Source organism: Aphis gossypii, chromosome 2 (assembly GCF_020184175.1).
Source record: "Aphis gossypii isolate Hap1 chromosome 2, ASM2018417v2, whole genome shotgun sequence".
Classification (NCBI taxonomy): domain Eukaryota; kingdom Metazoa; phylum Arthropoda; class Insecta; order Hemiptera; family Aphididae; genus Aphis; species Aphis gossypii.
In genome coordinates this window covers 26,819,520-26,832,530 of record NC_065531.1, presented here as the reverse complement: position 1 = coordinate 26,832,530, position 13,011 = coordinate 26,819,520, and the positions used below count along the sequence as shown (strand labels likewise).

The window sequence follows — 13,011 nt, the reverse complement described above, 5'->3', positions numbered from 1 at the left end:
AAAATAAAAAAAACTTTTACTTATATACCTACAGGTTTGTACGGAACCCTCGGTGCGCGAGTCCAACTCGCACTTGCCCGGTTTTTTTATAGTATAAGGTCTATGACTTATATATTTTACCTGATATTACTAATTAAAAAAAAAAAAAAAAAACGTAATGGCTAAAAATATCGTGCCAAAAGACTGGTTTATTATAAATTCTGTGTACATTGAGTACCTACATAGTACATACAATACTACATAGTAAGTATAGTATACATTGTACAGTATACACACTACACAGTCTTGTTAAGTAGGTATTCAAATACGTTTTTTGTAAATTAAATAGATTTTAAATAGGTACTCTATTTTAATTCTAGAACACTAAATACTTTTTTTCATTCTAGTGTTCAACTCCAAATTCCAATAATACCAATTTTTCATTATGTACTATTTTAGATTTTGTTTCTAAAATATTATTCTATAATAATAATGGTTTTAACTTCTGAGAATTTAGAAATAACTAATAAGGTTTCTCCAAAACACAAGCACATAACAGAATAACTGAACACTAAACCCCCGTCCCGTCTACCCCTCACTCCCATAGCTAATGGGTCACAGTCCACAGACGACCACTGCTGATTAGATTGGTTTTTTTCTTGAATCTATTTTTAGTGTTTTCTCTAATTTAAAAGTTGTAATAATGTATATTAATCATACAATATTAAGTAGAAAATTAGTTTTGTATTCCTTGACCTTGTCCCTTATGGTTAGGTTATTTAAACAAAGTATTGGTATTTAATATTTATGTTCAAACATTTCAAATACTTTAAAAGAATGTATTAAGTATTTGAATACGTATTTTTAATTTTAAATATAATTGACGAACGACTGTATGAAACTAAATATTTTAATACGTATTCTGAATATATTTAAAAAGTAATATTAACAAGACTAAATAAAATATACACAATAGGTACGAATGTACGATTTAATTTATTCTGTAGTACGACTTTTAACTTTTAAATTTAAATAATGGCAATACTACATCACGTCATCACCATCACCTATGACCTATGACCTTCTAAATAGGACTTGTTAAACAAATGAAAACAATTTTCCAACGCTTGATCAGCGCGCATACGATATACGTTTGGAGACACGTTTTGCTTGTGTAACCAAATACCAAAATCGCTAACGTGTGATATGCATCCATGTGAAACGAGTCTAAGCCTCTAAACACCTAAAGAATAAGAATGTTTAATTGTATCGTAAAATAAAGGGAATCGCAATGATTTTTGTGCTACTAGTTACTACTGTGTTTTACGACGAAAATAGAAATAGAGCAGGTACTTGGTAACTATTTGGTAACTTGGCACTTACAATAAGTATTTTATGCTTAAACGTGTCCGGCAATGATTGGTGAATGGTGATAAATGCATGCAATTTAATTGCTTTAAAACAAGAAATAATCAGGGTTGCAAATTCAATGAAAAAACTTAGGGTACTGACTACTGATGCCCATCTATTTTTTTTTCATAATATTATGTAGCAGCATATTTTGTTTCATAAAATCAATGGTAGTAGAAATCTGTATTAAAATGTAATACTTGACTAACTTTTTTTAAGTATTCAGTATTTTACTAAAGACAGTTACTAAGGATATAATTAGAATAGGTATTTTAAACAAACAAAAATGACTATTAACAATAAAACAGTATAATGACACTTACCTAATAGGTATTATTGGTATTAAAATTAATAAATGAAAAAAGAAAATAATTAGTAGGTATATATCTAAAATAAAATAAAAATTAAGACAATAGAATGATAAAAACATGTTATTATATAAAAAAAAACCTTAGTCTTTAAAGCTATTTGTGACTAATTTAAATGATTTACTATTTTTCAAAAATACAAAAAAGTATAAATAACATTTTGAATACAATACATTGAACCAAGCAATAAAATGTATGTAGAATTTTCAATAATTTTTAATACATAGTTAAGTTTATTCGAAATTCACAAGTGTCTCAAGTGATCAATTTCATCTGAAAAAACATCAAATTAATATTTAATTTTTTTATAGTATTAAATAAAATCACTATCTCTCAATTAATAATAATTGAAATTAGTGTACATAATGGTTATATATTATATTAACAAAATAAATGTATATTGTATACCTATGGTTGCAATACGTTTCCCAATTGTCTAAGGTCAATAATATTGTATAACTTTTACTCAAGCTTTAAACAATATAATCTTATCAAATAGATCATCTATAGCATATAGGTAAGTTGCATATAGGTTTATTTAGTTAATACTTCTTTTGTAGTATATTCTGTTTCATTAGCAGTAATTTTACTAAAATCATGTTTTTAAACATTTTATAATAATGTATAATGTAATAGGTAAAAAATGTCAATAAAAGAGTTAAATTTAATAAAATATTCTAACCTTGATGTTTTTAATGTTATTTCTGAGGTTAAAGAGAGATTCCAACATGTACTACTATATTTTTCATAACCAATAGATTTAACGTTATCATCATGCAATTTGACTGATTTGAGTATAAACAGTTCAGTTGAAGTATAACCACTAGAATCACTTAAAAATATTTATGTTTAAAATCATTTTAGATATTAACTACAATTGTATTATTATATTTATTATTTATTTTACATAATATTAAATAAAAAAATTGAGTATGTTTTTTATGTAAAGTATGAGTTTTTTTCCAGAAAAATTAAAAACAATTCTTTTTTTATTTTAGACAACTTTTTTATGTATGTGATGTTCCTACATTTTAAATGTTGAAAATCATTTATTTAGTTAATTATTTAAATAAATATATTATAAATAAATTTCTTACATTGTAATAGATGAAGCTGTTAGACTGTAATCAAAAAAATATTTTAGGCAATGTTTTGAACATTTTATACACTTTGAATATTCAAACCTTTTGTTATAGTAATAATAATAGGATGAATCTAAAAAAAAAGATATATAATTTTATTAATATTTATGTAACATAAATAACGATGTAGCTGAAATAGGTAGGTATCAATAGAAATGCAAAACATTAATTTATTACCTTCTCCATGAGTTTCAATTGACTTACAACTATAGGATAATATTTTGTTAACAAACTCCAAACCTGTTACACTAAAAATATCAATAAAATGCAATAAACTATTTATAGCATACTTAGACAATGTCCACATAGACTTCTGAAAATGTTTTGAAGAACGCATAATCCTAAAAAATGTAGATATTTTATATAATATAATAGGTAGGTAGGGTACATGTAAAATTTAAATTATTTTTAAACTTTGACACCAAGGTATAAAGTTTGTTTTAATAAAAACTTTACTTACTTCATTATAAATTCACAAGCTAAATCTGCCACAACAATGTAAGGTAAAGTGAATAATTTTGCTAATAGCATACCTTTAGACTTTAAGAATCCGTTAAAAATGCTATTATGTGAGTCAATGTATCTGTCTAAAGTGTATGTGATGAAATAAGGCATTCCTTGAACTTTAGAAAACTACAAATATTTAATCAAACGATAATATAAGACATACATTTAATTAAAATATACATGGAGTTAGATAAAAAATATTCACAGCATTATTCCATTTGCAATCAATACATGATGAATTGTAGCCAGCCATCTCATAAATATTTTTCTTGGATAATACAAAACATTTTCGCTGAATTAAACACATGTTACAAGTAATTAAATTATATTTTTGTAAAAATATTAGAGCATCATCAAAACCTTGATAACATAATTTAGCGAGCATCTAAAAATAATTAGTAAGATTAATGAGAATAAAAATACATTATTAATTTTCATTATACCTCTGGTTCTGGTGGAAACATTATTCTAGCTACTCGGAAACAATTTGTTTTAGTTACTTCAAAACTATTATTTGATATCTTTAACTAAAACAAAAATAAATTTATTATATTACCTATTTTATATCTTTTTTTTTATAAATTTTACAATGATTATTGATTACTTATTGATCATCTGCAAATAAATAAATATATTTATAATGTCTATCTATATATTTATAGACTAAAGAACTACTAGACTATTTTTATTAAAAGCTATATCACAGATTAAATTTAATCTGTGGCTATATCATTAGATTCATTGAAACTCGCGAATGTTTAAAGTTTTTTTACAACCCCTATAACTCGCTCTAGGGTGGCTCACAATGATCACACTTAAATTGAGTTTTGACTCACAAAATTAAATTATTATCATATTTATTTAAATGGATATAGAATATAGATAATACAATTATTATAATTAGTATAAATATGGCATATTAAAATATTTATATACAATAGATTTAAAAAAATTTTAAATAATGATAAATTTTAATTTGAATGAAGTCTATAATCTATGTTTTTTTTTTTGTTTTTTTATTAATAATAATATGACGTTTATTATTTTTTTTCTTGTGATTTATAATAGTTCAAAAATTTATACTGTGTATACTGTGTATGTAATATTATTAACCATGCAGGATTATATATTTATATCTTATATGTTATATACTATAATATATAGGTATACGTATACTCATATAATATAATAATGTAACTCCCTCACCCGATGTTTTTTCTAGTTGCACCACTGTAACTATAATAGTGATGAATATATACTTAATTGATTCTTCAATTTTATTAAAATACCTATAGATCAGTAACAACAAACAGTATAGGTCGTGCGATGAGTCATTAAAAATTGTCTACTTATAGATAGGAACCTATTTACCTATACTTTACCACTGCTAATATCTATGTATAGTAAGATAAAATTATCTTCAATAAATATAAATAATGAATGTAGAATATAATTAAATAGGAAAAATTTGACTTACTAAATACTTTTGAATAGGATTGTCGCAGGGACAAATATCAGTAAGACCGCTAAATGGTGAAATAGTTATAGTATTTTTATCAAGTATAGGTAAATTGTCAGTAAATCCACCGTCAATATACCTGTATTTACCAACTAAAGGTGGCACAAATCCAGAAAATACTGGAATAAAAGCACTAGCTAATAATACCTGAAAAATAAAATGCATCATTTAGGATATTTTAATTTATAGTTTAAAATTATCTAATTATTCATATTTAAGTATAAACACAACTATTTTAACTAGTAATGATAATAAGTAGTAATTACAGTCAATTATAGACTATAGTCCAGGGGTGGCCAAACAGTCGATCGCGATCGACCGGTCGATCTTGGACAATTTCAAAGTCGATCATGTTAGAATTAATTTTTAGGGCCACGCGCTCTATATGTTTCTCAATAATTATTATTATTCAATAATAAAAGAAAAAAAATGTATGGAAGTTGATGCTCAAAGGTGAAGTATATTTTTAGTAGATAGTGACCAAAAAAAGTTTGGCCAGTGGCCACCCCTGCTATAGTCATTTAGAATAGGCTACAGCTGTTACAGGTAGGTAAATAGTTTAAATTGGTTATATGTTATACTTAGAACTGAATTATAAGTTAGAGTAGTTAGTAATAAATATTAATTTTACCAAGTAGGTACCTAGGTAGTAGGAATTGACAAGTATTCATGCCTCATGGTATCTTAAACTATAATACATTTTTATTTATTTATTTAAAGTTTAAATTAATGACATAGCACAGCAAATAAACAGTAGACAGGGATACTATTCCTAATCTAACCTAAACGTTGGGCTACTAGGTACTTGTTAGTTAGCACTCTACTTGACAAAACTTAAAATATTAAATACCTAGGTACTTGTTTAATGTATTAAATACTTAGAAAAATATTCCACTTCAGAATACAAAATAAAATACTTTTGTACAGTAATTCAAAAAAATAATGTAGGTCAGGGTATTTCGGCGGTGGGTGTTTGTCCATCGTCCCTTTGGTCCTCGGACAGGATAGTGTTATTTTACTGTAGGTATTCGATTTGAATGCAATATGATTGCATTCGATAAAAAACGATTCTGAGCGGACGAGGGGATCTTTTTTATTTAATTTTATTCGTTTCTATGGTGATAAACAAAGCCGTAATTATTTTGTACTACATAATCGTGAAGTTGTACATTTTTTCTCTTATAACCGCTATTATTTCGAGTATCATTTTGAAAATCAAAAAATGACCTGTTTAAAGTACCAGCTCAAGAATATTATCTTTCAGAAAATATGCTACATTTGTACTTTTGAGCAAATTTAGGGGGTGAAATAAACATTGTAAAACCAATACATTCCTCGCTCCGCTTAGAATCTAAAATGATAAATATAAAAAAAATGACAACCAATATTTTTATTTTTATGTAAAGACTTCAAGATATACAAGAAAAGTATATTATATCTGTAACCTATATTGTTAAAAAGTAATATAAATCTTATGATTTATAATGTTACTTACCGTCAGATCTAAAACAAAACTTTCTAGTATTTCCCTAATCTTAACCGAAGTTTCTTAAGACACGGTGCCATCCCCAACACTATTCAACATATACTTAGTGAAACAACCCACCAATCCAAATACTTAAATAGCTGAAAATGTAAACAACAAAGTCATATTCTTTATTCTTATTTCCTCTACTATAATCTCAACATTTCTATAAAACCACCTCAATGATTTATCACACTGATATAACTGGTACGCTAACTGGCGTGTTAAAATCTATGAAAATAAATCTGTTCTCACTAATTTTGCTCTCTGTCATAGCCAATCTCCATTTGTATACTTTAACAACGAATCTATACCAAAATTATAAAACTAATATCAAATAAACGACTATCTACTCAGATCTACTTTAAACAATAATTCTAAAATATCCCTCGACCCTCAAAACTATTAAATACATATTTATAATCTCCCGCTTGAACCTATATGGTTATAATGATTATATGGTATTCAACTCTGGAACTCTTTCAAAAAATGAATGTATAAAAAATACATATCTTCCAATAAAAAATCTTAAGACTTATTAGTTATTACTAATGCGCCTTTACATGCGTCTCAAGACTCAAATCACACCCTTCATATTAACTCCACAATCACTGATACAGCCAAACTTAATTACTCTAAATTTAGAAAAAGCTTTTAAAATCATCCTAATTCATTAATATCTATCTCCTTATCAGAAAATCTCCTCCCTTCCAGCAAGCTTAAAATTGAAATAAAAAAATAAACTAACGTCCAAGTGTCATCACTGGATGGTTCTTTCTCTACGTCCACAGACCACAAGCCCCTATAAATGTAGGTATTTCCTTATGCTTATTGTACTACATGTGTACAGATTATATATTTATATAATTTTCTAAGTACGAATGATAAAAAAAAATAGCAAAAAATGTCAATACTATTTGATTGATGATGGTCGACAAATAAGAGAGCCTGTTTAATTTAAAATAAATCATCTTGTATATTAGATAACTATCTAAGAAAAATGTAATTAATTTAAATTTCTTACTTGTATTACTTCTTCCTTGCTAGAAAATTGAGACATAATGACATTTTTACCATCTGGCACTCTTGTTAGTGACACAAATAATTTACCACTTACTCGTTTGTGCGCATCATCAGGTAAATCCTATACAATGAAAAAAAGCTATAATATATTTAATTTATAAAATTATAAAAAATTTAAGAAAAAAAGTTATTTAACCTTATTTAGACGATTGTATAAATGTTCTGTTATGTTCATAGAAGGACTAAATGGACCTAATGCTTTTGATCTTGATTCTTTTACAATATCTAACATTTGACGTGTCATCAGTTCTAAAAATAGAAAACATAAAAAAATTTTATAAGTACTTTTGTGGCTATGTATAATTTACATGTGGAACAATAACTTAAAAGACGTATTTTTATTGAAATATTTAGTAGCGGACCAGCTCGAACTGCTCAAAGGTACGATGATTTAAGTAACTCGTTAACTCAATGAACTTTTATAACTTCCGAGGATTGAGTCGATTAAAAACTAGAGAGGTGAGAAAACGGTCGTAATGCGAATTAGTGATTAGTAGCCACTAGCCACTAATAACTAATAATTATAAAAAGTAATAACTATAGTAGGTTACTATTTTCTAATAAGTACCTTTACGATGTTAGGATTTATATGAGAATTTTAATTATCTCATATAAAAATATGACACTATATAATGTTATCCGCTGTAGCTTTCTTGTCAGATTAGTGTACATTTTTAACATAATCGTTATAAATGGATAACACTGGTTTCATAATTTAGGAAAATTATAATCATCCTTTACAAATACCTAGCATGTTTTTGAGTACTTACATAGGCGTACGCGAGGGGGGGTTGCCGGGTAAGCCATGGCATCCCCTGCGGGTCTGCGACGCCAGCTTGTTTTTTGTTTTTTACTTTTTAGTTAGGAGTTTATAAACAGAAATCAGTTTAGAAATTTTGACTGTTCAGGCTACGTATTTTATTTATTTAGAAGATTTGTTAGATCTTAGATGATTTGTACCTATAACGGTCTTGAAAAATCGATTTGATCAGGAAACATTAAATTTAATTAATGCAATTGGTCGTTTTATAGAACTAAAAACTGAAGAATTTAACATAGAATTATTTTCACGGAAGTTTGTACTTAATATTGATAAATTAGAAGGTGAATTAAGACTTCTACGTTCTTTGCCCGATTTTGTAGCAGAACCATCAAACAAAACAATTCATCAGTGGTTAGAAAAATTATCAACAAGTAAAAATTTTGTTAATGTAAATAAAGCGTTGAAACTTTTTACTACCATTTCTGTCACAAGTTGCTCTTGTGAAAGAGCTTTTTCCAAACTAAGTTTGGTAAAAACAAAATTAAGAAGCCGCATGTTGCAAGAAAAATTGGATGCAATGATGTTGATATTTGTAGAACAAGAACTTGCATCACAGATAAATTATGACGATGTAATTGATGAGTTTAAACATTTGCATCCTTTTGACAGAAGATAAAAATTATAATAAAGTATTAGCTAAATTAAATTCATATTAATATATTAGTAATAAAATGCAAAGTTTAAATTATATTTTAACTTATATATTGACTATAATATATATATTTACTATTATACTATTATTCTGAGAACTTTGTAATTATGTAATACATTTTTTTAAAAAAAATTCTGATTTATGTTTTTTTGAAGGGAGATACTAAAAATTGAGTTATTTTTAAATATATAGATATCCCCTGCAAAGTCTGCGCACGCTTATGAGTACTTATTATTATAATTCGTTTTGACAGTGGGACTTAAAAATTGTAAGAACCACGGTATTATATTAATTTAGTAATTAAAATGTAAATAAATGTTGGTACTTTTCGATTATCCTGACAAGTCTCAATCCCATTATCTCGACTACCTCCTCAAAGTCTCGACCAACATGAATTTGTCATTTATATTATTAATATAATGTATATATAATATATTATAGAATAACTTGTATTATTACATAATCACATAATCGCGACTACTTTTCTTTATACGACATAATTTAAAAAAATGAATTAAACATTATTAAAACTATTACAAAAAATATAAATAAAATTCATATTATATACTATATACATAGTCACATACATGATTAACGTGTACCTATATTAATATATTATAAATAATTACTAGGTAGGTATAATGTAAAATTATTATAGTATAAATTACTAAATTAGTACCTATCATAAATTCATATTTCATAATTCATAATGTTCACTGTTCATACCATAATATACAGTTTAATAATAGTAGGTACCTATAGTTAGCTGTTTCGGTTGGGGTTATAACTAAAAATAATTTATTAAATTTATAAAATTACTAATGAAAAACTTACCTAGAGGTATGTCACAAAGTAGACAGCACGCAGAAATGGCACCTGCGGAAGAGCCACAGATTTTGTTTTCCAAAAGGTATGGTGCATAAGTTTTTAAACATGATGCCACCCCTATGTGGTATATGCCTAAAAATCCACATCCAGAAAACGATATATTCATATTTTGTTTATAAAAAATAGAGAATGTTAAATAAATAAGATATACTAAGAATGAATAATAATTTATTCTATATTAATGTGTAAACTCGTAATTTATTATATATTATATATTATTAAAACAATTTTAAAGTAATAAATTGAACAAAAACTTTTAGGATTTATGACTGTTAATTTTATGAACTACAAATAACTGAAATAACTATCGACCACAATTAAATATTACTGATTAGTGATTAACGAAAGAGATTTTCCAATTCTTTTTGAAAATCTTATGGATCATATAACTATAACAACAATAGCGTACATTATTATGCCCCTTCCAAATAATCGTCATTTATAATCACTTTATTTTTATACTGATAATCTAGGTATATAATATTAATTAATGAGCGATACGACATAGTCGCAATAATAAAACATACTCGTTTAAATTTATTTAATTTTATGCATTTATGGCATATACTGATTATGTATTTATATAATATTCATATTGATATCTTCTACCATTAGTGCATCAATATTTAATGCCATCTATAGATCTAAATTAGAATCTTTTAGTAATATTCACTTAATGTATGTGCATCAGAAACACTCGTAGACTCGAAAGTTCATTTATGTTAAACATAAATGGTTGGGTCATGGAGTGGAGGAAGCTTTGTCTATTATTATGTTTTCGGATAAAACTACCGATATGTGTGTGTGCCATGTGAGTTTTTGTAATATTAATAATTTATGACCAGTTATCACAATATATATAAATGTATAATACCTAATATTTAATTATAATGTCATTATTCATTATCTATTACATTTCATCACAATTTTTAATAGTTTGAACTGTTTGGAGCCATTGAAGCCATTATCGTTTTTATGTTACTATTTACTTCATTAATTAGTAATTACTAACCAATTCCCATAAGTAACTATAAAAAGACTTACACTAAAAAAGTGAAATACTATTATCTAATAAATAGTAAATACACCATAATAAATATTATTTACTATTTCAACTACAAAATTACACGTAAATTTTCACGATTTTGAGATACCTATTTTGTAAAAATTTAAACTTTAAACGCTAATAAAAAAAAAAAAGTGAGTAACGATTTTTTATTTCTTTTTAACTACAATCAAAATAAATTGAGAACTACTTATTATTAAGATTATACTTATATTAAGATAATAACTGACAAAAAACCTTGTATTAAATTTTCAAGTATTTTGAACAACCCAAATTTTTTTATCAACATTCCAAAAAAAAATTACTTTAGAATTTTTAGAAAAATCGAAAATTTTAGTTGTCCTTAAATACCATAAAAAAAATCCATAATATTTTGAAAATTGAACTGTGTAGTGTGTATATATGACACTAATATAAACATTTGTCATTTGATAACTTAGGTATGGAAAATCTTGTATTACATTTTAACTAAAAATAATTTGCAAATATTCATGATTTTGTCGAATTTTTATTATTATTTGAACTTCAAATGCTAATAAAAAATTTGTTGTGTCTATGTATTCTTATAATTTTTGAATCACTATAAGACTAACTTATAAGGAACTTTGTATTAAATTTTCAAGTATTTTATGACTAGCTCAAAATAATGTTTTCGATGTTTGCAAAAAAAAAAAAAAACTAAACAAAAACAAATACTTCAAATGCTTATAAATAGCCTTTAAATAAGCGAAATATATTGAAAATTAGATCATGTAAAGAAAATGACAATATAAATAACTGGTGAACTTTTCATGTATCTATGACCTATACTTTTTGAGTAGTAAGTAGTAACATACATTGAAAACCGTTTGAGAATAAATCGTTATCGTACGCGTTTTCGTAAAAATTTAAAATTATAACATTCATAACATTTTTCCCATAATGAGGCTTCGAGTTTTCTTTTAAGCTATTTGAAGGAAAACTTATGGAAAACTAAGTGTTGAGTTTTTTAACCTTAGATATAAATACAAAAATTTGTTTGGAAGGGTTTAGCGTACATTGTGAATATTAGCCCTCCTAGAATTATTTAGTTCCGGTAAATTGTTCTTATTATATTGAACTTGTAGTCAATGACAATGAAACTAAAATTATCAATGTTACCATTAGTTATTATTTAACAACAAATACAATTCAATTAATCAATATAATTCAATTTATTCAAAAAACACATTACAGTGTCAATTTTTCTTAATTTCTGTAAACATAATACATTTAGCTCAAGTGCTCAACTATGACACAAAACCGTTTTTTGTCTTTGGCAATATTAAATATTGAAAAAGATTGGTATTTCAAATAATATTTTTAATTTTTAAATACATATTCAAAAACTAATAGACGTTTGGAATTACAGTGGTTAAATGCCTGATTCCACGCATTCTAAGTCACTCCATAAATTATATTTACAAAATATGGATACAGCTCATAGCTAATAGGGATACAAGTATATGCAACTGGTTAAACTGGATATAAAACCTGGGCATTATTTTATATAGTTCCATTCATAACTGAGGTGTAATAGTTATAAAAAAAAATAGGTAATAACTAATAGGTACCATATAGTATAGTACTATAGTAGATCAATAGATAACGTATATTAACGTTAGTCTTTAATATTATTATCCTAATTGTTTACTTAATTTTAGTAATATTAATTTAACTTATTTTATTTTTTTATTTATACTTTTTATTTATACATAATACATATTAATATTTATTTCATGCAAGTCTACCTACAATCTGTGTTTTGTTATTCTAACTACCTAATCTAGCTAGTCATACGAAGTATAATATAATTACATTACCGATTTCGTAATATTATCATTGTTTGCAGGTGGTGATATTCTGTTAAAATATTTACTTTCATTTAATATAGACAATAGACTAAGCTTCTAAAAGATGTTTATAATAATTTACATACCAAGTGTCATTGTGTCAACGTTCATTGCCTACGACCTCAAACCCATCACAATATCACATAATAATAACCAACTTTAAAATTTAGGTAATAGA

At 25.6% G+C, this 13,011-nt stretch overlaps 1 protein-coding gene across 3 annotated transcripts; it reads right to left on the bottom strand.

Annotated features, from left to right (window-relative positions):
* Positions 1 to 1,710: 1,710 nt before the first annotated feature.
* Positions 1,711 to 13,011, bottom strand: LOC114131901 (patatin-like phospholipase domain-containing protein 2). 3 transcript variants are annotated; one of them, XM_050201302.1, is made up of 14 exons: positions 12,920 to 13,011; positions 12,804 to 12,843; positions 9,843 to 9,968; positions 7,670 to 7,782; positions 7,475 to 7,594; positions 4,884 to 5,072; positions 3,850 to 3,933; positions 3,612 to 3,791; positions 3,360 to 3,532; positions 3,077 to 3,240; positions 2,855 to 2,972; positions 2,440 to 2,589; positions 2,166 to 2,346; positions 1,714 to 2,030 (listed from the first exon to the last, which is right to left on the bottom strand). In XM_050201302.1, exons 4-13 carry the CDS (start codon positions 7,775 to 7,777, stop codon positions 2,292 to 2,294), a joined length of 1,341 nt encoding a protein of 446 aa, XP_050057259.1. In that variant the 5' UTR covers positions 7,778 to 7,782; positions 9,843 to 9,968; positions 12,804 to 12,843; positions 12,920 to 13,011; the 3' UTR covers positions 1,714 to 2,030; positions 2,166 to 2,291. The 3 variants fall into 3 exon arrangements, with proteins under 3 accessions (XP_027853041.1, XP_050057259.1, XP_050057260.1); XM_027997240.2 differs by lacking the exons at positions 12,804 to 12,843; positions 12,920 to 13,011 and having other exon boundaries at positions 1,711 to 2,030; positions 9,843 to 10,052; XM_050201303.1 differs by lacking the exons at positions 1,714 to 2,030; positions 2,166 to 2,346; positions 12,804 to 12,843; positions 12,920 to 13,011 and having other exon boundaries at positions 2,455 to 2,589; positions 3,190 to 3,240; positions 9,843 to 10,052.

Coding starts and splice junctions, on each gene's coding strand:
- LOC114131901 (XM_027997240.2), bottom strand. CDS start 10,002: ATGAATATATCGTTTTCTGGATGTGGATTTTTAGGCATATACCACATA. Junction 7,595..7,669: donor TATACAATCGTCTAAATAAG/GTTAAATAACTT, acceptor TTCATTGTATAG/GATTTACCTGATGATGCGCA. Junction 3,533..3,611: donor ATTGCAAATGGAATAATGCT/GTGAATATTTTT, acceptor AAATATTTGTAG/TTTTCTAAAGTTCAAGGAAT.